General features: G+C 56.9%; 1 protein-coding gene and 1 long non-coding RNA gene across 4 annotated transcripts; one reads left to right on the top strand and one right to left on the bottom strand.

Moving 5' to 3' along the window:
- Positions 1–257: 257 nt before the first annotated feature.
- Positions 258–20,920, bottom strand: NOS3 (nitric oxide synthase 3). Of its 3 annotated transcripts, XM_015135287.2 has the most exons (26): positions 20,741–20,920; positions 19,389–19,500; positions 18,595–18,743; positions 18,054–18,216; positions 16,602–16,693; positions 16,370–16,511; positions 15,964–16,103; positions 15,686–15,860; positions 14,210–14,311; positions 13,386–13,580; positions 13,194–13,267; positions 12,874–13,018; positions 12,526–12,630; positions 7,713–7,780; positions 7,202–7,318; positions 6,931–7,105; positions 5,193–5,325; positions 4,988–5,066; positions 4,670–4,857; positions 3,978–4,150; positions 3,461–3,671; positions 3,282–3,369; positions 2,412–2,533; positions 1,516–1,664; positions 974–1,168; positions 258–838 (listed from the first exon to the last, which is right to left on the bottom strand). In XM_015135287.2, exons 1-26 carry the CDS (start codon positions 20,896–20,898, stop codon positions 671–673), a joined length of 3,618 nt encoding a protein of 1,205 aa, XP_014990773.1. In that variant the 5' UTR covers positions 20,899–20,920; the 3' UTR covers positions 258–670. The 3 variants fall into 3 exon arrangements, with proteins under 3 accessions (XP_014990773.1, XP_014990774.1, XP_028702306.2); XM_015135288.2 differs by lacking the exons at positions 258–838; positions 974–1,168; positions 1,516–1,664; ... (8 more) ...; positions 7,202–7,318; positions 7,713–7,780 and adding an exon at positions 10,932–11,714; XM_028846473.2 differs by lacking the exons at positions 258–838; positions 974–1,168; positions 1,516–1,664; ... (8 more) ...; positions 7,202–7,318; positions 7,713–7,780 and adding an exon at positions 11,326–11,554.
- On the top strand, positions 5,434–9,845 carry LOC144340025 (uncharacterized). The gene is made up of 2 exons (XR_013415717.1): positions 5,434–5,560; positions 9,016–9,845. It is a non-coding gene; the product is annotated as an uncharacterized LOC144340025 (long non-coding RNA).
- Positions 20,921–24,427: the final 3,507 nt, after the last annotated feature.

Raw genomic sequence — 24,427 nt, 5'->3', positions numbered from 1 at the left:
TCAGGTGGATCACGAGGTTAGGAGTTCAAGACAAGCCTGGCCAAGATGGTGAAACCCTGTCTCTACTAAAAATACAAAAACTAGCCAGGCGCGGTGGCAGGAACCTGTAATCCCAACTACTTGGGAGGCTGAGGCAGGAGAATCACTTGAACTCGGGGGCAGAGGTTGCAGTGAGCCGAGATAATGTCACTGCACTCCAGCCTGGGTGGCAGAGTGAAACTCCCTTTTAAAAAAAAAAAATTGTAATCCACATGGGCTGGGTTAGGCACTTTAGTAGTTCTCGTAACATCTGGCACAGTCTCTTACAGTAAATCTTCAATAATAAATACTTGATTTAGAGATTAGAATTTACAGGTAAGATACTCCTGAGAGAGGTAAGGGGAATCTAACCTTTGCCTAAGAAACAGGAAGCGGGGAGCAGTAGGCCCTGGGGTACCGCTGCTGGGAGGGGCCTTCCAGATTTAGGCGGACCCAGGCCAGAGGCAACAGGCATACAGAGGGAAAGAGGCGTTTTGCTCCTTCCTGGTGGAATAATGCTGAATCCTTGCAGCCTCTGGACAGATGTGGGAAGGCACCATCTCAAGAGGGGAGGAGCGGGGCTGGTCCTGGTCGGGCGGACCTGAGTGGGGCAGCCGCTCTCCCGGAACTGGAAGGGAAAGCCAGGGGGCTCTCAGGGGCCGTTGGTGTTGGTGTCCGAGCCGGGCGGGTCGAACGCCCAGGGCACTGCGCCCCGTAGCTGCCGCTCCTGCAAGGAAAAGCTCTGGGTGCGTATGCGGCTTGTCACCTCCTGGGTGCGCAGCGTGAGCCCGAAAATGTCTTCGTGGTAGCGTTGCTGATCCTGGCGTAAAAGAGCGCAGTGGATCAGAACCCGTCGGATACCTTGGCAGGAACCCCGCACGCCCGGGGCCTGGTCCCCGCCTCAGGCCCGCTCCCCGCCTCAGGCCCGCTCCGCTCCCAGCCCGCCCCTCCGCACCCGCAGCACGCCGATGACGTCGCCGGCCTCGTCCAGCTCCATGTCGCCCTCCGTTGCCAGGATGCGCTGCACGGTCTGCAGGACGTTGGTTGCCATGGTGACATCGCCGCAGACAAACATGTGGCCCCGCTCGAGGCACAGCACGCGGTGCACCTCCGCAGCCAGCTCCGTCCTCAGGATGTCCTGCACGTAGGTCTGCGGGAAGGCGGGGTTAGGGCGGGCCCTGGTGGGGGTGGGCGCGGGGGCGCAGCCCGGGGCTGCTGGCTGGCCCTGGGAGTGAAAGTCTACAGAGCGGGCCAGGTGGGGCCTGCATGCCCTGGGGCGGTGTCAAGAAGGGCAGAGCCAAAGGGGCGGGGCGGGGCGGGGCGGGGGGAGGCGGGCCTAGAGGGACCGGTACACGAGGGTGGGCCAGAGTGTGCAGGGGTGGCTGAGTGGTCGTGGGAGGCCACGGAGGGCCATGGTTGGTGCCCTCCGCTGGATATCGTGAGTCCTCCCCTCTCTCTCTATCTTCAGGTTACCATTGCGCGCTCAGGGTCTCACACCTTGGGGTTGTCAGGTTCCCGGGAGAAGGCGGTGAGGACTCGGCCAAACACCCCGCGCTGCTGGGCGTTCTGCACCTCGTCGCGGTAGAGATGGTCGAGTTGGGAGCATCGGCAGCCAAACACCAAAGTCATGGGAGTGGGCTGCAGCCCTGCAAGCAACCCCGCGCTTGGGAAGGCCCTTCTCCGAGGCACAGTGCTAGTGGGACCTCCCCACTAGCCACCCTCGCCCAGCCTGTCAGCCCAGCGTTTTGGGCTGAAGCTATTACTTTCATCTCCAAGAGGGTGCAGAATGCTTTCACAGAGACCCTGCACAGCCCTGATTTACAGAAAGAAGGGAAGCGCCGGTGAGGTGGTGGCCCCTGGTGGAGCTGCGCTAGAATGTGCGGCTTGGGACTCAGAATTCCATGCCCTTTGCACTGTGTTACATCGCAGTCCCCTTCCCTGCTCCCACTTCATATTCTCCCACACTTTTAACTCTCCTCCCAGTCACAGCCCTCTTCTTTTGATTGACAGACTACCCTGGGCACCCTGTGCTCAATTTGAACACCTTGTAGCATCCTTAGGTCTTGGACAGACCTTGGTCAGCTCTGGCACAGTCAAGAATCCACCTTGGGCAGTTCTTCTTTGAGTCTTAGCCCTAATCCCTTCGAAAATTCTATTTTCCTTTGTCCTTAATCCAGTCAACACCTACTATGTGCCAGGCACCAGGAAGCCAGACACACAGGGCCCAGCCCTTGCCTTCGGTACCTGCCCTCCCCTTGGTCTCAGGAGCGTCTTTTCAGCTTTGTGGCCTCTGTTTCCTGCTCTCTCTTTCCTATTTCCTGCCTTCCAGCCCCACCGCTCTGTCCCTAGATTGTGTGACTCCTTCCAGTCAGTCCTTTAGTCGCCAGCCTCACCTTTGCTCTCAATGTCATGCAGCCGCTCCTGCCAGAATCCCCGGAAGGGGGCAATGCCAGTGCCTGGGCCCACCAGGATGCAGGGCAAGCTGGGATCAGGTGGCAGCCGGAAGGAGGGAGCCCTGGCAGGAGAGACACTCCATCAGGTCCCCTTTGCCATCCCTGCTCCCCCATTCTCACCATGCAGGGTGGGTGGAGCGAGGAGGAACCAGGCTCTCCTGATAAATAAGTTGATATTCATGAAGTCCTTAAAGCAGTGTCTGGCTCATAGGAAGCATGATGGGTTTATTAAAAGAACTCTGGGCTGGGCACAGTGGCTCATGTCTGTAATCCCAGCACTTTGGGAGGCCGAGGTGGGAGGATTGCTTGAGCCCAGGAGTTCCAGAGCAGCCTGTGCAACATAAAGAGACTTCCCATCTCAAAAACAAAAAAAACAAAAAAGCTTCACCTTCTTTGAGTTCTTGGTGACACTAAGGCCAAGGGTGGTCTTAACCCTAACTAGTAGTTCTCCCTGGATTGAGTGAGGATTTAGTGACTGTAGTTCCCAGGTGCCATGCTGCCCAACATCAGACAGCCCAGGGCCATAGAGAGGAATACAGAAGCTTTCAGAAAGCCACAGGGCCAGCCGGTTTGATCCAAGCTCTGGCTCTGGGAGCTGTAGTTTCAGGGCAGGACTCTGAGTCTAAATGAATGAGAGAGTCAAAGCTTAACCAGAGTTCTGAAGTGACCTAATGACACCACATCCTTGACATGTTACAGAGCTCCTTCCTGTTTCCTGTGACACCCCTCACCAGTGACACTCCTTACTCCTCACCAAAGCTGCCACCCTGACCCTGGGCAGCTCCCCCCCGAGTCCTCCATCTCACTTACCCCCGGATGAAGCAGGGCACAGGGTCTCCAGGCTTGAGTTGGCTTAGCCACGTGGAGCAGACTCCATAGTGCAGGGGGCCCAGCCCATCTGGGGGTGGGAAGGAGAGGCCGGTGAAGGACCAGAGAGGGGCCAGTCCCACCCCCGTTGTGGCCAGGCCTGCTCCTGCTTGTTGCCTCACCCTGGGTCCTGTATGCCAGCACAGCTACAGTGAGGTGGATCTCTCCTGGGTGGGTGCTGGGTGCTGAGCTGACTGAGTAGTACCGGGGTTGGAGCAGAGGCAGCTGGGTGAGGAGCAGTGGGGCAGGCAGTGCCACCGACGGGAACTGCTCCAGCACCTCCAGCAGCGTGGGGCAGCGGAACCACTTCCACTCCTCGTAGCGTCGGGGATCCTGGCAGGGCAGGATGCAGTGGGTTGGGGGCCCCATAGCCCTTCCTAGTGACCTCCCTTCTTGTCCCCTCCCCTGCTGAGCCTCTTTAGGGTTTCTCCCTCCTTAGTTCAGGCCAATAGAGCTTTCTGTAAGACCTGGAGAATACAGCCATGAATTCTTCCCTGGGGAGCTGGGTCTTAAAGCACCAGTGCATGTGAGCCAGAAGAAAGTCCCGGGGGGACCTTGCATGGAGGTTTCCTGCCCCTGGGGCTCCCCCAGTTCATCCCGTCTCTCTAGCCCCTGTGCCTTATTGGGGTGGCCCCCAACCTGACTGAGGGCCTCCAGCTCCTGCTGTTCCCTGGGCTCTTCTGCCAAGGTGCTGAGCAGCCGCAAGAGCTGAGGGCTGGGCGGGGAGGTGATGTCCAGGAAGAAGGTGAGAGCCTGGCGCAGCGTGCATGGGGGCAGCCGGGGGTCCCGCACCCAGCTGGGGGGAGGGCCACCTGGGGATGGTGCACAGCGACCTCTGAGGACAGGGCCCAGCAGAACTGTAGTAGCTGGGCTGATGTGTTTGGGTGACTGTTAGAGAGCCTGCCCTTGAGCAGCGGGGTGGGCCTGTCTGGGTAACCTCAGTGTGTTGTGTGGGGGCCTCTGGCTGGACTGGATTGGTCTGGGCTCCTCTGCCTCTGACTCCACCCCCTTATTTTAAATAAAGCCCAGGCATTGATGTGGCAGCAAATAGCCCCATTCCAGCTCCAGAGCAAGCTAGATTGCCAGGGGAGCTTTGGAGAGGAGCCCCGAGGGAAGGGACAGCCTTTTGGTGGGGGTGCATTTGAGGGTGTGGGGATGGTCCAGCAACAAGGCCAGCCGGGCAGTGAGCAGCACAGCCAGCTCTGAGCCCGCCTGCTGAGCTGTGGAGGAAGTGGCCATCCCCCGGGGCCTGAGCTCCTGGAGGCCTGGGGTTGGGGGTGGGGCTGGGCATGGGGCTGGTGTGCCCTGTTGCATCCCAGGCTGCCCCTCACCAGGGCTGCCCTTCTCCAGTTGCTCTACTGCCACGGGCTCGGTGGGCGCAGGCGGGTCCTCCACGCGGCTCAGCAGCGCCTCCACAAGGCCGGGCCGGTTGGGTGGGCAGACACCTATGTGATCCCCCGGCTGGTACTGCAGCCCCTCCTGGCCTCCAGTGTCCAGGCGCACCAGGATGGTGGCCCTCCTGGGGGTGGGGAGAGGGGCACTTATGGGGAGTCAGAGAGGGGTGGGGGTGGGAGAATGTGGGAGGAGGAGGGTCCAGGGTCGGGGTGTGCAGGACAGGGGTTGGGGGGCGGTAAAGCCGTCGTCCTCACGTGGACTTGCTGCTTTGCAGGTTTTCCACTGAGAGAATTGTAGCCTGGAACATCTTCCGCCTGTGCACGTGGATCAGACCTGGTGGCGGGGAGGGGCAAACGAGGCAGCCTGAACCAGGGAGCAGGGCCTGGCCCCTGAGTGCTTTAGTCCCGGGGTATGGGGTCCTCTGAGAACCAGCCGGGTGAGGGTGAGGCCAGGGCCCACCTGGCAGCAACTGCAGGCCCTCGGCCTGGGCGCTCAGCCGGTACCTCTGGCGCTTCCAACTCCTTTTGGGGCTGAAGATGTCTCGGGCAGCAGCCTTGGCATCCTCTCCCACACAGAAGGTCTCACAGGCGGCCTGCGGGATAGGCCAGTGAGGGCTGAGGACCTCCCGCCACCAGGGGGCGACGTAGTGAGGAGTCTGGGCGGCTTCACTGCGTCTTGCTCCTGGGGGGTTGGCAGCCCCAGTGGCTGAGGCCGGCGCCAACGACAGCACCTTTTCCGCCAGCCCATTTCATGGATTCGCCGCTGGGCCCAGGGACCCAGCTGGCTCCTCCTCTGCACGTCCTGAATGGTGCATCGTTTCTTATCTGGTGAGTGTTAATCCCGTGACCCGAGAAGCACAGTGCTTGGCACACAGTAGCTCTGTGAAGGCATCTGTGTGTTCAGACCTGCATTCAAATTCCGACTCCCGTACTTAGAGTGACATGCCTCAGTTTCCCCATCTTTACACCTCATTGTGTTCTGGTGAAGAACGCCTGTGCGTGCAGATAGTGAGTGCTCCTGGGAAGGGACGCACAATTCGGGCGGCAGAGGGGATCCCACGGGGCAGACCCCTGCGGGGGTGTGGATCCTGTCAGGCACACAGCTGGAAAACTGCTGGGCCATTCCCAGGCTTGAAATCCAGGGCTCACCTGTGATTGGCTGAGCCTCATATCACCAAGTCCCGTTAATCTTTCTTTTGTGGTGCGTGTGAAGTCTTATATCTCTGCCTTCCTTCCTCGGCCCCCTCCCTCCCTCCCTTCCTTCCTATCTCCACTGTTGGTGCTCTGCTTAGCTCAGCCTTCCTGCTTCTGGTTCAGTGATGCTGTAATGGATCCTACACCTCTAAAGTCCTATTCCCAAAACCTTATGATGTGGTCTCGTCCCGCTCCAATGGCTCTTTTTAAATTCTTTAAGTCTTATTTTCCGTTCCCTTCTTCCCAATCGGGGCCTATGTGTTTCTGCAGCCTGACCTCCCCGTTCCTGAGGTAGCCCTTCCTCTCCCCCTCCTCCTAGGATGCCCTCCTCCTCCAGTCAAGGCAAATCTGCTGAGCTCCAGCCTGGGCCCCGGGGGAGCAGCACTGCCCTGAACAGTGTGGCACTGGGGAGACCGAGCCCCTGTCAACTGCAGACATGATCCCCAGACGGGCAGTGCTGCCCCTGAGGAAGTCCAGGCTTAAAAAGCCATGGCTCCCAGGGACCCACCTCTCCTTGAGCTTGCTTGCCTGGCCCCGGACCAGTTCTGTGGTGCAGGCACCGCCCCAGGCTGTCTGGCCTCTGACTTCCTGTGGCTTCTGTGCTGGCCTCAGCTTCAGCCTTTGCCTCTGTCTGACCTTCTCTCCGTCCCTTCCTTCTCCCTCCATCCTGCCCATCCTGGGTAGGGTGGCCTGCCCTGCACCCCCTTCCTTTGTGCACCCACTCATGAGGCCCAGCCTGTGCCTAGCTGAAGCTCCCTCCTGCCAGGGCCCTGCCTGCTCGCTTTCGGCTGCACTTCTGCCTGGGCTAGGCACCCCCTGTGGTCGGCAGGGCCACATCATCCTCTGCCTCTGACCCAGAAAAGCTGGCTATGCCATGGAGAGATGAGGGTGGATTTTGGGAGGAACAGGAAGGGACCAAAGAACCAGACAGAATCAGGACAGAGTGAGGCTGGAGGAGGCATCCCAGGTAGGAGGAGTCAGAGCAGGGGCTGGGCTGGGCTCACCTGGAAGGCAGCCTGGGCCCAGCCGCGGAAGGCCTCCTCCTGGCCACACAGCTCGTCGCCCTGGCCCAGCTGCAGCAGCCGCTCCCCGCCCAGTTCCTCCAGCCGCGTGTCCACCGCACGAGCAAAGGCGCAGAAGTGGGGGTAGGCCCGGGAGCCCAGCCCGAACACACAGAACCTGGGGTGCAGGGGTTGTCACTGGAGCTCCTTTTGCAGCCCACGTTTGCCCAGGCAGCTTGCCCACCCATTGCACCCCTCTTGGTGAGGCCCCGACCTGAGTGTGCCCAGGGCCCCTGCACTGTCTGTGTTACTGGACTCCTTCCTCTTCCGCCGCCAAGAGGACACCAGTGGGTCTGAGCAGGAGATGCTGTTGAAGCGGATCTTATAACTCCTGGCAAGAGAGGACAAAGACGAGGTTGTCACAGGGCCCTGGAGATACATCCCAGGCCCAGGTGCAGCCCCAGGGACAGCCTCAGGGTCTCCGCCTCTGGGACAGGAAAGGCCCTGCCCTTGGGAGGGGCTGAGGGCCAGCATCCCAGGGGCTTCTGAGCCTGGGGCCCTGCCACACCACACCCCCATCTCTGAAGACCTCAGGACTGTCTCGGCTCTCAGAAGCAGGCAGGTCTGGACTGCCGTTCCAGCCTGGAAGGGAAGGCATCCGAGAGCCCTGGCTTTTGGTGGGAAAACGAGTCGAGGCACAGAGGGAGGGCTTTTCAGACCCGCTTTCTGTTTGTGTCTCCAAATGCCTCAGCTCCCCCAGCCCCTCAAACTCTCAGCCAACTCACTTGTGCTGTTCCGGCCGAGGGGAGCTGTTGTAGGGACCGGACATCTCCATCAGGGCAGCTGCAAAGCTCTGGCGAGGGGAGCGTTTGCATCAGGGTTAGTTTTGTTTCATTTCAAACAACACAGAAGTTTAACACTGTACCAGCTGACCCTCATTATTATTGATTCGTAACTTTTAATTTTTGTTTGTTTTGAAAATTTCAAAAGCGATCTGATGTTTTTGAAAAATGACATTACAGAAATGTGAAAAGTAATAAAGACCACCCCATCCTCCCTCCAGGCATATGCACCATTGACAGATGTTAACCTTCCAGCCCTTTTTCCTTGAACTTATGTGCATATTTATAGTATTTTTTAAAAATAAAAGTGGTACCATACTATACTTCCTTGTTTTTAATCAATAATTTTTTTTTTTTTTTTAAGATGGAGTCTTGCTTTGTTACCCAGGCTGGAGTACAGTGGCGTGATCTCACTGCAACCTCTGCCTCCTGGGTTCACACCATTCTCCTGCCTCAGCCTCCCGAGTAGCTGGGACTACAGGCGCCCACCACCGCACCCGGCTAATTTTTTTGTATTTTTAGTAGAGACGGGTTTCACTGTGTTAGCCAGGATGGTCTCGATCTCCTGACCTTGTGATCCGCCTGCCTCGACCTTCCAAAGTGCTGGGATTACAGGTGTGAGCCACCGTGCCCGGACTTTAATCAATAATTTATTGCAGGCATCCCTCCAGGCCAATACAACAATATTGACCTAATTAAGTAGTTTTGTTTTTAGATATGGGTCTTGCTGTGTTGCCCAGGTTGAGAGGCAGTGGCTCGATCATATTTCACTGTAACCTCGAATTCCTGGGCTTAAGGGATTTTTCTGCCTTCCTAGTAGCTAGATCTATAGGTTTGTGACACCACTCCTGGTTAATTGTTAAATTATCTGAAGAGATGGAGTCTCACTGTGTTGTTCAGTCTGGCCTTGAACTCCTGGGCTCAAGCAATCCTCCTGCCTGGACTTCCCAAAACATGACCTCATTCTTTTTAGTGGCTACATTGTACTTCACTGAGACTGAAGGGCAGCTGGGTGGTCTGGGAACAATGCGCCCTCAAACGCCCTTGTACCTGTGCCTCGCTCCCACTTTTAAATGCTTCAGCTGAGTAATCCTTAGAAGTGGAGTTGCTGAATCCCCACTTGTTGGGGCAGGCAGATATCCTGCAGCTGCAGGGGAGGGCACGGCTCTTTCCTCAGTCCCAGGTAGCAATGGCTAGGGCAAATCTTTCCTGTTTTAGTGGATTTCATGGGTGGACAAACTCTCAGTTCCTTTGGCAGTGTCCTGGTCACTAGCAGACATTGTGCAGGTTGCCCTCCTCAGAAGACCATGGCCCTGTTTGTGATGCCATGACAAAGCGGCGTGAAGCGGCGTGAAGCGGACCTCCCAGGGGAAGGAAGCTGGAAGGAACGGCATCTGGTGCTCAACTGCAGATGCCTCTGGGTGCTGGTTCCCAGGTTCGCCAGAGTTAGCAAGCGTGATTTGAATTTCATTTTTGAATGTTTTGTCAACGTGCAACACAAGTCCAGAGGTGCACACATGTTGTAAATGTACAGCTCTAAAGGTTGTCATAAACTGAACACACCTGTGAAACCGGCATCCCATCGAGAAACATTACCCATGGCTGGGTGCAGTGACTCACGCCTGTAATCCCAGCACTTTGGGAGGCTGAGGTGGGTGGATCACCTGAGGTCAGGGATTCAAGACTAGCCTGGCCAACATGGTGAAACCCCGTCTCTACTAAAAATACAAAAATTAGCTGGCCATGGTGGCAGGCACCTGTAATCCCAACTACTCGGGAGGCTGAGGCAGGAGAATCACTCGAACCGGGGAGGCAGAAGTTGCAGTGAGCCGAGATCACGCCATTGCACTCCAGCCTGGGCAACAGAATGAGACGCCATCTCAAAAAAAAAAAAAAAAAAAAGAAAAAGAGAAGAAAAAAAAGAAACATTACCCGCATCCTAGAAGCCACCTTTGTGCCTCCTTCCTGTCACTGCCACCCCCACCCCAGTGACTATCTCCTCTCCCAATTTCTTACTCCATGGATTAGTTCTGCCTGTTTCTGAACTTTATATAAAGTGAATCCTGTAGTACAGTGTGTATTCTTTGGTCTGGCTTTTTTTTTCTCTTCACATTTCTTTGAGATTCACCTGCATTGTTGTGTGTGGTTGTCTTTTGTTCACACTTAGTGCGATATGGCACTTGAATATACCAGAATTTATCCGTTTTTGTCGATGGTCATTTGAATTGTTTCCAGTGTGGGGTAGTACAAACAAATTTGCTATAAATATTCCTGTTCATATTTTAGTGAATATACCCCATTTTCTGTGAGCTGTATTCCTAGATTTGTTAAAAGTTTGGCATAAAATTACATACATTGAACTGCACAGATCTTAAAGGGCAGTTTAATTTGCTTTGCTGTTTGACAGTTTTATTTAATTTGATTAATTAATTAATTTATTTTTTGAGACGGAGTCTCGCTCTGTCGCCCAGGCTGGAGTGCAGTGGCTGGATCTCAGCTCACTGCAAGCTCCGCCTCCCGGGTTCACACCATTCTCCTGCCTCAGCCTCCCGAGTAGCTGGGACTACAGGCGCCTGCCACCTCGCCCGGCTGGTTTTTCGTATTTTTTTAGTAGAGACGGGGTTTCACCGTGTTAGCCAGGATGATCTCGATCTCCTGACCTCGTGATCTGCCCGTCTCGGGCTCCCAAAGTGCTGGGATTACAGGCTTGAGCCACCGTGCCCGGCCGACAGATTTGTTTTATTTATTTGTATTTTATTTTGAGTAGAATTCTTGCTCTGTCACCCCCACACTGGAGTGCAGTGGCGTGATCTCAGCTCACTGCAACCTCCACCTCCCAGGTTCAAGCAATTCTCCTGCCTCAGCCTCCTGAGTAGCTGGGATTACAGGTGTGCACCACCACGCCCAGCTAATTTTTGTATTTTTAGTAGAGATAGGGTTTTGCCATGTTGGCCAGGCTGGTCTTGAGCTTCCGACCTCAAGTGATCTGCCCACCTGGGCCTCCCAAAGTGCTGGGATTACAGGCGTGAGCCACCGCGCCTGGCCTGGCAGTTTTATTTTTTAAAAAAGAGATTCAACATGCATCTACCCTATGACCTACCAATTCTACTCCTAGGTATTTATCCAAGAGAAATAAAAACATAAGCCCACAAAAGCTGGGTACAAGAATGTTCATAACAGCTTTATTCATAATAGCCCCGACCTGGAAACAGCCCAAGTGTCACCAACAGGAGAACGGATAAACAAACTGGGGATATTCACACAATGAACGGCACTCGGCAGCAGAATGAGTGAAATACTGAGTCATGCAACAACACGGGTGGGCCTCAAAAACAGACTCAGCAGGAGATGCCATAACACTGCGTGCTTCCATCTCGCTGCTGTTCTAGAGCAGGTGAAACTAATCTGTGGTGACGACACTTCTGACAGAGAGACAGACTGGAAAGGGATTCACGTGAGGAACTGATGAGGGAACTTTCCAGGGTGATGAAAATGTGCTATGCCTTATGAAGGCTGTAGCTTATATGGGTGTCTATACACCTTTATGCTAAAAAAAAAGTCAATGGCTGGTGCTATTTTTCTTTAAAAGGTAGGTCAGAATGGGGGCTGAAATGGACACTAAGGCAGCAAAAAGGCTTTCACCAGATTCAAGCTTGCTTACGATACTGAGGGCCTGGTGCAGTGGCTCACGTCTGTAATCCCAGTACTTTGGGAGGCCGAGGCAGGTGGATTGCTTGAACCCAGGAGTTAGAGACCAGCCTGGGCAACATGGTGAAACCCCATCTCTACAAAAAATACAAAAATTAGCTAGGCATCATGGCATGTGGCTGTGGTCCCAGCTACTTGGGAGGCTGAAGTGGCAGGATTGCTTGAGTCTGGGAGGTTGAGGCTGCAGTGAGCCATGATCGTACTACTGCGCTCCAGCCTGGGCCACAAAGTGAGACCCTGTCTCAAAGGAAAAAAAAAGAGTACTGAGGAGGTACTTAGTGCTAATAAGGGCTTTAACACCTAGAAGCTGGAGCAGGTAAGACCCAGAAATGAACCTAGCCTGGGGCAGCTCAGAGACACCTACGCTTGCAAGAGAAGGCATTCAATGATGGCACTCTAGCTTTGTGTTTCTTTTTAAAAAGTGAAGTTATTTAATCTATGTTGGCATCGAAACAGCTCTCTATTTCTTCTTTTAAAAAAGGAACCTGTGGCAGGAGGATCTCTTGAGGCTAGGAGTTCAAGGCCAGCCTGGGCAACATAAATAGATTCTCAAAATAAATAAAACAAAGAAAAGAAAAGAAAAGAGAATGCCGGAATAGTGTTGTGCGTGTTGTAAATGTACAGCTCTATGGATTTTTACAAACTGAACACACCTGTGTAGCCGGCGTCCCATTAAGAAACATTACCCACATCCTAGAAGCCGCCCTCAGTGACATATCCCTATTTTTCTTGTTAGTGCCTGAGCACAGTCTAACCTCTTGCACAGCCAGGACATGCCTTCCTTGTATTAAAAACTTGCACTGATAATGGAAATGACTTGGGGACGCAGTTCAGCAGATGTGCTTGTAGGCGGGCAGCCATGTGGATGGGCTAGGAGTGTGGCTTGTGTGGGGTTTCAGGCTCCAGCGGTCTCTTAGCGTCATCTCCCTTTCCATCCTGGTATGTGTGTGCGTGTATGTGTGTGTGTGTTGGGCAGAGGTTCCTGCCCAGTCACTCCAATTCTGAGTCTCTCCTCATTCCCAGCAGCCCCTTTCCTGGAAGCTCTCACCTCTCCATTCTCCGGGGGATCCCCATTCCCGAATGTGCTGGTTACCACCAGCACCAGCGTCTCGTGTTCGAGGGACACCACGTCATACTCATCCATACACAGGACCTGTGGGTGGGAAGACAGATATCCTGGGTTCTGTGACCCCCGGAGGCCCTGTCCTCCTCGCTCTGGCCTCCCTGGCAGTGCAAGATTCAGGCCCCAATTTGATCTCTAAAGACCTGTGGTTCCGGGTGCCAAGTCACACCTGTGAGTCCTGACTTTTAACACTTCCTGTCCTCCAGGGCACCCCTGAAGATACTGATAGAGCCCCCTCTTTCTAGCTCCCTGCTCCCCTGAGCTCAGCCCTACCCGGGGATCAAAAGCCTTCCGGAAAAGTCTCCCCAGCTGCTGTGCGTAGCTCTGGGCCCGGCCGGTCTCGGAGCCATACAGGATTGTCGCCTTCACTCGCTTCGCCATCACGGTGCCCATGAGCGAGGCAGAGATCTTCACGGCACTGCGGGAGAGGGAGGCGTGAGGGTGTCCCAGGTGCACAGAGGCAGGGCCTCCCCAGGCAAGGGTCCACTCCCCTCACAACAGGGTTTTGGGGTACTGAGTGGTGGGCCCAGAACACTGCTGGGGGCAGGGTCCCCCAGGGTGCATGGGGGAGGGCAGTGCTCCTGGGTACCCACTTGGCCACTTCTTTAAAGGTCTTCTTCCTGGTGATGCCGGTGCCCTTGGCCGCACTCCCCTTCCAGGGGTCTGGCTGCAGAGAGGTGATGGGGTTGGGAGGGGAGGTAAAGAAAAGGAAAGGTTAGAGGTCCCCAGGGGCTGCGTAGAATTAGAGCTGGGCCCAGGCTGGCAGAGCCAGTTACGGTGGGCACCTGGTAGCGGAAGGCTGGTGACAGGAAATAGTTGACCATCTCCTGATGGAAGACAGGAGTGAGGCTGCCCGAGATGGGGGGCACGATCCAGGCCCAGTCTGCAGGGCAGCCCCCCCTGGCCTTCTGCTCATTCTCCAGGTGCTTCATGAAGGAGGCTGTGGCGGCGTGGTGGTCCACAATGGTGACTTTGGCCAGCTGGAAGGGAGAGAGGGGGGAGAGGCTCAGACCAGACCCACAGACCTCGCCCATTCTCCTTCCACCACTCCTGTCACCCAAAACCACATGTGCCTAGGTTACCCCGTATCTAACACACCCTGTGTCCCCTCAAACCACAATGTCGCCCTCACCCCAAACTGCATCATGCATGGTCATGCTCCAAGTTCAACATGAAACAACAGCTCTAATCTCCAGCATCTGTATGCCTGGCCCCCAAACCAAAGAGCCCACAGAAATTCTCTGCAGGCCCCGGTTTCCTCAAACTATGACTCCTGGTGTGCCCTCCATCCTAGTATTCGTTTCCAGGATCCAGTGGATCCCCACAAACTAAAATACCCAATATGCCCTGAGAATCAATATGACTGGGCATGCTGTAAACAGCAAGGTCCCTAGCACACAGTAAGCCGCCAGATGACAGCACCTGGAATAGTACCTGCCCTGTCCCCGAACCGCAGGCCAGTGTGTGCCATGGCACTGGGACTATGGAACTTCTTCTGCCTGTCCAAATCCTGCCCCAGTTTCTAAATGGCTCCCTCTCCTCCAACCCCCGCCCCTGCTGCCCCTGTACGAAAACCCTTTGCCTTCCTGGCCAGTCTGGGCCTATGCACCTGGTAACTGTGCAGCACGGCCACGTTGATTTCCACCGCTGCCTTGTCTTTCCATAGGGACGAAGTTGTCCGGGTATCCAGGTCCATGCAGACAGCCACGTCCTGGGGCAGGAGGGTGTGTGGCGTTGGTGGGGACAGAGATGATGGGGGTGGGGTGGGGAGACTAGCTGTTTCCCACGCATGGCTGGGAGGAGTGAGGTGGGTGGCGTCCACTGGGAGGCCTGGCTGTCAGGTGGACTGGTTCAGGTTTTTGCCTGCAAAGGCGCCTCAGAGCAGAGAGGGATCTTGGGCCAGTCACTCAGCCCCGGGCTTTAATTTCTCATCTATAAAATGGGTCTTAACCTTTTCCGAGTCAAGGTCCCCTTTGAGAATCTGATGAAAGCTCTAGAGCTATGGGTCCTATACCTGGAAGAACAACTACATGTTCACACCTACGCCCATGCCCCCCTCACCCACCTACTCACACTCACACCCACCCACAAACCCACACACTGACACCCGCCCACTCCCACAAACCCACAATTTCACACTCACTGCCTACACACACCCACACTCACACCCACACTCTCACACTCACCCCCTACACACCCCCACACACTGATGCTCACCTACCCCTACAAACCCACACACACTCACCCCTACACACCCCCACAAACCCACACTCACCTACCCCTGCAAACCCACACACTCTCACCCCCTACGCACCCCCACAAACCCACATTCACCTACCCCTACAAACCCACACACACTCACCCCTACACACCCCCACAAACCCACACTCACCTACCCCTACAAACCCACACACTCACACTCACCCCCTACACACCCCCACAAACCCACACTCACCTATCCCTACAAACCCACACACTCACACTCACCCCCTACACACCCCCCCAAACCCACACTCACCCCTACAAACCCACACATTCACACTCACCCCCTATACAACCCCACAAACCCACACTCACCTACCCCTGCAAACCCACACATTCACACTCACCTACCCCAACAAACCCATGCACTCAAGCACCCTACACACACCCACAAACCCACACTCACCTACCCCTACAAATCCACACATTCACACTCACCCCCATACAACCCCACAAACCCACACTCACCTACCCCTGCAAACCCACACACTCTCACCCCCTACGCACCCCCACAAACCCACATTCACCTACCCCTACAAACCCACATACTCTCACCCCCTACAAACACCCACAAACCCACACCCACCCACCCCCACAAACCCACACACTCACACTCACCCACTCACACCCCCCCACACACACCCTCCCATCCCCCCACCCCTTTGCCTCAGTGGTTCCAGAGCTCGTCCTCAGTTCCTATTTAGGAGGCAGCCCCGGACCTGCTCTGATTGTCCCCATGGCTGGCATTTTGGGGATGGAGTGAGAGCCAGACTCCTGCCTGGGGCAGGGACATTCGGTGCCTGAGCCCCACCCCACGCCTCACCTCCAGGATGTTGTAGCGGTGAGGGTCACACAGGTTCCTCGTGCCGATCTCAGTGCTCATGTACCAGCCACTGAAGGGGGCTGCGGGGAACTCCAGGCCCCCAATTTCCAGCAGCATGTTGGACACTGCTGGGAGGGCGTACCAGCGCAGGCCCAGGGCTGCAAACCACTCCAGCCTGGGGGTGTTGGGGTATGGGATCAGCACCCCTTGCAGGCCCTCCTCGAGAGGCTCAGGGATGGCCCCCTCCATCCCACCCAGTCAATCCCTTTGGTGCTCACGTAGGGTGCTCCAGGGGCACCTCAAGGACCAGCTCAGGGGGCAGAAGGAAGAGTTCTGGGGGCTCATCCGGGGCCTGCAGCAGCAGGGGCAGCACGTCAAAGCGACCGTTTCCTGGGGTCCAGCCATGCTGAATGCAGAGCTGTGGGGAGCGGGCCAGAGGGGGGCCTGGGGGCTGAGCCTCATGCCTTCCTCAGGGACCCCTCTGTCCACTGTCTCCTGCCTTCAACTCCAGGACCCCTCATTGACTGGGTCTCCGTGACCACCCAGGCACTCCTCCTTTGGCGTTTTTCATCCTTTATCTCACCGAGGCTCCCCTCTTCCTGCCTGGATCCCCAGAGCCTTCTCCCACTGGTTTCCTCATTCTCCACCTTGGAGATACCCTTGTTGGTGGTTCTCGGTGCCCACCTCGGTGATCTCGACGTTGGCTGGGTCCCCCCGCACAGAGCCGTCCTGCTGCCGGTAGCCCGCATAGCGCACCAGCTGGCTGTTCCAGATTCGGAAGTCTCCTCGGCCAGGGCAGCGCTGCGGGAACACTGTGATGGCCGAGCTGGCATGCATGGGGAAAGAGCTGGTCAGAGCCCTGCCTTCCCTGCCTCGGGGGAGAAGGCTGGGGCCTGGTGTGGTGGGGAGCACTCACCGAAGGTTGCCCCGGTTGGTGGCGTATTTGATGTGGTTGCAGATGTAGGTGAACATTTCCTGTGCCGACCTGCAGTCCCGGGCATCGAACACCTGAGCCAGCCGAGGCAGCGAGAGAGGAGGGTGAGGAGAGAGACGGGATCTTGAGTATCAGCCCCAGAGGAGCTGCTGATGAGGAGGCAGGGGCCATGGTTCACCCCATGGCGCCCTCCTGACCATTGGCATCCACACTGATCCCTTCCTGCCCTCCTCTCGGACATAAGTGGCACCATCCGGGCTGCTCCTCATCTCCCTGGGCCAGGTGTCTCCCCATCCCTACAGAAGCTGACTTGGTACCCAGTACAGAGGAGGGACTCAGCCTCTGTCAAACTGATGCTTGGGTTAGGCACTAACAGATGTCTAAGAGGCCACCTAAGAGTGTGGGCAGCAAATCCCCCATGATCCATGGCACTCAAGAAATGACGGGTGACCCCAGCCAGCCATCTGATTTTATTTGAGCACATGGATGGTAGGAAGGGAAGGCTGCACCAGGGGCCTCCTAGGACCCTGCTCATCCTGACATTCTAGGGCTTGGAGGAGCTGTCTTGGCTGGCTGAGTGGAGGCCCCAGGAGGAGGCTGGGAGGTCCCACTCTTGCCTGAGGAGGAGGAAACATGTGCCAGTGACAGGGGCAGGGGAGTGGCAGGGACCAGCCTGGGGTCAAGGGAGGGACGCAGCTCTGAGTGGGGTCCACTATGGCAGCTCAGATGGATCAAAGTTGAGTTAAAGCTTTGAACAACTTAGAGTGTCAGGCAAGTGTCAGATAGGATTGTTTTTATTTTATTTGAGGCTCCTTTGGGATTCACTGGGCACGTGGCTTTATTTCAAACTCTTTGGCGGCCAGTGATGGTGAAGGAGGCCAAGGCCATGGGACCAAGTCCCCCATGGGGCAGCTTGCTTCTCTCAGTGCTGTGGTCACAGGCTGTTCCAGTAACCAAGGCTAGCCCCGAGTCTGTGGGCTGGGGTGTGAGGGAGGGTGCACGTCGAGGCAGGGGAACTGGGGGAGCAGCGGGTGTGGGTGAGGGGCTGCACTGGACTGGCCTAGCAGGAGAAGCCTTCTCCCTTGGGGGAGAAGCAGCAGCCAGGGCTTTCCAGGAGGCTGCTCCTGCTACTGACAGAACCGCCCAAGGAAGCTCCGCTCAGCTGTCCTCACCCCTGCAGCAGGTCTAGACTTCTTTCGCCTCCTCCAGCCAAGGCACTACCATAGGGCCTAATAACCAGGTCTTCACTACTGGGTTGAGGTTCCCCTGGGTGCTGAGGGTGGGGCGGTCCCCCTACCTTTCCCGTCTCTAAGCGAACAGGCAAGGATCTCCCCCACTGTTTGGGACCTCCCGGTCCCTGGGAAGCCTCAGGAACTGCCCCGCCACCCCGCTCCCCTTTTAGTAGTGCCTGGCTCTCTCGCTCGCTGGCCTCACCTGCAGCTTCCCCCACTGGATCCGGCCCACACAGCGGGGAGCGTTGCGCCAGGCCTGCTTGGCCCCGAACACGAGCTCGCTCTCCCTAAGCTGGTAGGTGCCTGTGGCTGCCACCTCGGCTTCCACCTCTTGAAGCCGCTGTTCGTGGGCCTGGGAGCCGCTCCTGGGGAGGAGAGGGGTGGCAAAGGGACAAGCAGGAAGTTGTGTGGGACAGGGAGGCCCTCCTCCAGGCTATGTGTGAGCGCTGGGGGAGGGCAGGAGGGGCCCATGTGGTGTTGGGATCTGGGAAGGGAGTGGACCACTTTGGGATCTGGGAAGGGAGTGGGCCACGTTGGGATCTGGGAAGGGAGTGGGCCACCTTGGGATGTGGGAAGGGAGTGGGCCGCCTTGGGATCTGGGAAGGGAGTGGGCCGCGTTGGGATCTGGGAAGGGAGTGGGCCGCGTTGGGACCTGGGAAGGGAGTGGGTCGAGGGAAGGTCCTCGTGGGGTTTCTGGGGCCTCAGTGGAACAAGGGAGGCTGTGTCGTCCGGGAAGCTATCACCTCCTGATGGAGCTGTAGTACTGGTTGATGAAGTCCCGGGCCTGACTCAGCAGCTGCTCAGGGGCCGGGGGGCCAGGGGAGGGCCGGCCCTGTAGTTTCCGTGGAAATACCAGGGAGCCCAGGCAGCGTCTTGGGGTGCAGGGCCCATCCTGGGTCGAGGGAGTGCAAAGGTCAGGCCAGGCCAGGGAGCAGGGGTGGGACAGGAATGGGGGAGAGGGAGGAAGGGTGCATGGGTGGAACAGGGGAAAGGGAGGAGGGATGCAGGGTTGGGATGGGGGAGAGGGAGGAGGGGTGCAGGGGTGGGATGGGGGAGAGGGAGGAGGGGTACAGAGATAGGATGGGGAGAGGGAGGAAGGGTGCAGGGGTGAGACGGGAGAGGGAGGAGGGGTGCAGGGGTGGGATGGGGAGAGGGAGGAGGGATGCAGGCGTGGTATGGGGGAGAGGGAGGAGGGGTGCAGGGGTGGGACAGGGGAGAGGGAGGAGGGGTACACGGGTGGGATGGGGAGAGGGAGGGCGTGCAGGAGTGGGATGGGGAGAGGGAGGAGGGGTGCAGGGGTGGGACAGGGGAGAGCTTGAACCAGGGTGTGGGAGTAAGGCTGGAGGCTGAGGGTCACCCAAGTCCCGTGCATGTCCCTCAACTCCGCTGGTTCTTCCCAGTCCTCTCCTCTTTTTGGAAACATGAGGCCAATTCAGAGAAGGGTGGCGCTTCCCTCTCCAGCCCCATCTGAGGCCTGGCCTTACCCACCCTTTCCCCTGGAGACGATGGGGATGGGGACACGGCAGGCCAGCCTCACCTGCTGCGCCTGGGCGCTGAGGGTGTCATAGGCGATGCTCCCCACCTCCCAGTTCTTCACACGAGGGAACTTGGGCCCCTCCGGGGGCTGGGTTAGCGGGGAGCTCGGGGGGCTGTTGGGAGCCAGGGATAGGGTCATCAGGAAAGGGTTTGTTTCCTTTTAGCCTCCCCAGATGTCACCCGGAGGCCACTGTTACAGCACTGGCGATCTCAAGGCCCACCTGCTGCATGCCTTCTGACGTCCCCCATGCCTTAGGAGGTAGGCGTGAGCTGTGCCTCTGTTTATAGACCAGGGTCCTGGGCCACAAGGGCTGCTGGTGCTGAGCTCCTGAGTCCCTGCCCAGAGGCTGAGTTTGTACTCCACCTGCAGCACCTGCTTCACCTCTTCTGGAGATGGGGTGTCCAATCCCCGCAAAGTTGCTATAAGCCCTACCCTGAGGGGGACAGAGCCTGGTGCTTGAGTAGAGGGAAGCCCTGCAGGGATTCCTCAGCCCTGATTTCCCTCCACACTCACACCCCCTCCTGACAGTAGCCCCTTGTGTGAAGGGAAGCCTCGCAGGCCTTATCACTTCCTCCCAGAGCCACCAGCGGCAGGGAGGAAGGGAGGGACTCAGGCCAAGGGTGCGCCTGAGCAGCAGGGCCCCAGCCCTCAGCCTTCCCCGCATAGCTGCCTGCAGCCCCAGCCTGCTCCCCTGGCCTGGCACCCCACCAGGCCTCTGGGTCCTTCCTCTCTACTGGGACCTCTGCCCCAGGGAGGACTCTTCTGGGAACTGCATGGTCCAGTTTTCGGGTGACAGCCACTAGGAGAGGGGGCTGGAGCAGGGGAAAAAGGCCTGGTGGCTCTGTCTTCTCAGTCCCCTTACCCCAAGGGCCTGAGTCTCCTGCCCAACTCTCTCCCTCTTCTGGGAGACCCCACCTTCTCACTCTCCTGTAACCACTGCTGTCAGCTCCTTTCTTCTCCAGCTAAATAATCATCGCTGTGGTTGAATGCTTGCTGTGAGCTAGAAACTTACTACCCCACGGAGTAAGTATTGCCGTATCTCCGTTCTACATAAATGGAGGTTCCGAGAGGTTAAGTAACTTGCTCAAACAGCTCTTGGCGGCAGAGCAGCATTCAAACCCTGGCCGGATTCTATAGCTGGCAACCTTACTCCCAGCTTTCACCTGCCGACTCTGATCCTGGTCTCCTTTCTGAGCCTCCCAGACTGTCCTGTTCTGTGCACACCGATAGCCCTTTTGCATTTGTGACCTGGCCCTCCTGGCTGGGCTACAGGTTCCAGACCTTCCCAGCCCCAGGCTTCAGGCCTTGACACCACCCTTGTGCCCACCTACTCCTAGCTGCCTGGCCCTTACCTGTGTTCTGGTGCTGGCGGGGGTAGGGATGCCGGGGCCCGGCTGGGCTCAGGGGCTGAGGTGGCTGGGCCCTGCTTGCCGCACAGCCCAAGGCCCAGCCCCAGCCCCAGGCCACAGGGTGGCCCAGGTTCCTGGGCCACGCTCTTCAAGTTGCCCATGTCACTGTGCGTCCACTCTGCTGCCTGCTCCAGCAGAGCCCTGGCCTTTTCCTTAGGAAGAGGGAGGGGACTGAGAGGAGGGGGCAGTGGGAGGGGGCTCTCCAGGGCTGGCCCTCGCCCCGCCCCTGTCCCATACACAATGGGACAGGAACAAGCCCGGCTGGGAGGCTCTAAAGCCTCAGCTCCACGCCCGCCGGCCTGGAGGGTGGGGGGCCGGACGCCTGGGTTCCGCTGTGAGGACTGAGGCTGATAAGTGGGACCCAGGTGTCCAGCAGAGCCCTGGGGCTGCAGCGTGGGGGCTGGGGCATGGGGGAGTGGCAGGGTAGAGCCACCAGGGGGTCATAAACGCCCTTCTGTGATGTGGCACTAGACAGAAGGGCCTTTGGCCTCACCCCTGTGAACCTTTCCCTGAAGGGTCGGGCAGAAGGTGGGCACCCTCTCTGCAGCAGGGCATGGCATGGCATCCCACACTCTCAGTGACCACAGGGACCTCTAGGGCCACGCAGGTTCTCTCCTGCACCTCCCCCTATACATACAAGAGCTCCTGGATCCCTACCCCTGAGTTCTTTTGGGTTCTTGGGGATAGAGGCCCAGCAAGGATGCAGTGACTTTTTGTCCTTGAGTCTGACATTAGGGTATCCCTTCCCCTCCCAGCCCCAATTTCCTGGAACCCCCACACCCCCATGACTCAAGTGGGGGACACAAAAGAGCAGGAAGTTGCCATCCAGGGCCTCCACCCCCACCCTGTCATTCAGTGACGCATGCTTCCCAGGGCTGCAGGTCAGCAGAGAGACTAGGGCCGAGGCAGGGTCAGCCGGCCAGGGAAGAGCTCGATGCCTTGGTGAGGGCATGTGGGGCTAGGGAAACTACAGTTCCCAGAATGCAGGTGGGGCGTACCAGTGCTCTCAAAGCACTTCAGGCCAGAGTGCATGCTGGGGTTTGTAGTTCTGTGCCATCTTGTCGGGGCTGGAGAAAGGCCACTAGCTGGACATCTGGTCCACAGGGGTCGAAGCCTCGTGATTTTGAGACCTCAGAGACTGAGAGAAAATTCAAGAAAGAAACAGAAGCTGAGAGACTGGGAGAGGCAGAGACTGGGAGCGGCAGGCAGACAAACAAACAAGAGAATTTTTGTTGGCCAGACTCCTCTGAAAAGCAGTGGAGGATAAGATTGGGGTGGGTCTGGGTGGGGGGCAGGCAGGCGGAAGGAACGGGCTGTGCTCAGAGCTCTGGGGTCACACCAAGAAGGTGGGGTCTGCCAGTTTTGGAGGGTGGAGGGTGAAGGGGCCTCATAAGCATGCAGAAGGCTGCTCCTGGACACTAGTGTGCCCTGCTGCCCCTGTCTCAGGAGGAGGGAGATGGAAGGGTGGCTTGGGCTTTGTCCCATGGCCCCAAGCCTGAGGCCCCACCCCACGCCACCACCTTGCCTTCCCAGTGGGGCAGGGGATGGGATCTAGCCCCTACTTTTCAGGCATCTTCTACCATGCTGGAGGAGACAACAGATCCCAAGTCTGGCTTCAATATTCAGCCACCACTTGAAATGTGCATGACCAAGGATGACTCATTTTCCTAGGTCCCGGTTAATGGAGCTGTGACTGGCATCCTCGGGGTCAAGGTGACAGCCAGCATCAGATGCTGACATCCTTCTGTCTTTTTTTTTTAGACAGAGTCTTGCTCTGTCACCCAGGCTGGAGTGCAGTGGCATGATCTTGGTTCATTGCAACCTCTGCCTCCCGGAGTAATTCTCATGCCTCAGCCTCCCGAGGACAACAGGCATCTGCCACCACACCTGGCTGATTTTTTTTTTTTTTTTTTTTTTTGAGACGGAGTCTTGCTTCTGTCGCCCAGGCTGGAATGCAATGGTGTTATCTTGGCTTACTGCAACCTCCACCTCCTGGGTTCAAGCGATTCTCCTGCCCCAGGCTCCTGAGTAGCTGAGATTACAGGCACCTGCCACCACACCTAGCTAATTTTTGTATTTTTAGTAGAGACAGGGTTTTACCATGTTGGCCAGGCTGGTCTCGAATTCCTGACCTCAGGTGATCCGCCTGCCTGGACCTCCCAACGGGCTGGGATTCCAGGTGTGAGCTGCAGTGGACTGCCGTTGTCTTCTTGCCTGCACCACTGGCTGTGGCCTGTCCCTGTGGCCTCCTGACCTTTCCCAGGCCTTCCAGTCCCATCTGTGCTCCACGCTCTGCTAGATTCCTCTGGAAAGCAGGGCTTACCTTATGCTCTGGTTCTACCCAAAACCCTCAGCCAAGGCCAAAGCTGCTCCAACGCATTGGCCTGGCCCTCATTTTCCTCAGCGCACTGCTTGAATCCTCTGTTCTAGACAAATGGGCTTTCTCGTGTCTCCCTAATGGTCCTGTGCTTCCCTGCCCCTGAGCCACTACTGTGCTGTTCCCTCCACCTCTCCCTTCCCCCTTTGACAAATGAAAATCTTTCTCTTCCTTGAGGCCTAGCCCGGCCAGCTCTGGAGGTGCACCACCCATGCCTCCCTCCTAGAGAGCAGGTACCTGCTGCAGAAGGTGCTGGTGGCTGACAGCTTCCAGATGCCAGCCTTTAGTCCAAGGCCATGTGCTTCCCTGGAGGCTTGTGTAGGATATAATAAATTCCTCTTCTAAGGTTTTAGACTGTAAATTGTTGAGTACAATGAGTCCTGAGATTCTCTCCAAAGAACCAATGCATCAGTATGTTCAGCTCCCCTGTTCTTTGTTCTTCATTTTAAAGTTTAACTTCCATGTTCTCTTCATCTCCTTGCCCCTAGTTTCAGTAAACAACCCCCTCCTAGCCTCTATCACCTGCCCCAATCTGAGTCACCCCTGGTCACTTGCTCTGACCTGAGTCATCCTGAGTCACCTGTCCTGTAACCATAGTTCCTGCCAAACTGCTCACCCTGCCAATCCGGCTCGTACCCCTGCTCTCTTTAAAATAGCCAATTGCAATTAGCTTAGATTGTGTGGTCCAACCCTAGCCAACAGGGGAATGACACAGCAGTAGGGGCTACATGCATTAGGGATAAAAACCCCTTCCCTTCCCTTGTTCAGGTGTGCTCTCGCCATTTCTCCATCTGTGAGATTCACCCTTCTCTAAAAGTAAAATTGCCTTGCTGAGAAAATTTATATCTGAGTGCTACTTCTTTTGTGGCACTGAAAAATTCTTTCTAACACTTAGACAGTAACTGAGCCCCAGGGCGTCTGTGGGCTTACCATCCCCTGCTGGGCTGATGTGAGGCCCTTCTTCTTCCCTCCCTTGCAGATGTGAGCCCAGCATTGTGGGCCAGATCCTGCCCCTGCCCGTCCCGCTCCTGCTCTCAGTCGCTGTTGTCTTTCTCAGGCATTGCCCCCAGTATTCCTCTTATGCTTCCAACTCCTGGGACTCTGCTTCCTGAAGGACTCAACCAACACAGCCGCAGGATGACTCCTCTGTGGGGCCTTCCTTACGTCCCCTTCTCCATACTCCCTGGGTGGCTGTCCACAAGGCCCTGGGGACAGCTCTTTCTCTGGGTTCTCCTGGTTGTGATTTCTGGGCA

The sequence above is a fragment of the Macaca mulatta genome, chromosome 3 (assembly GCF_049350105.2).
Source record: "Macaca mulatta isolate MMU2019108-1 chromosome 3, T2T-MMU8v2.0, whole genome shotgun sequence".
Lineage (NCBI taxonomy): Eukaryota > Metazoa > Chordata > Mammalia > Primates > Cercopithecidae > Macaca > Macaca mulatta.
The sequence above is the reverse complement of the archived record's forward strand: the minus strand, read 5'-3'. Positions and strand labels throughout refer to the sequence as shown.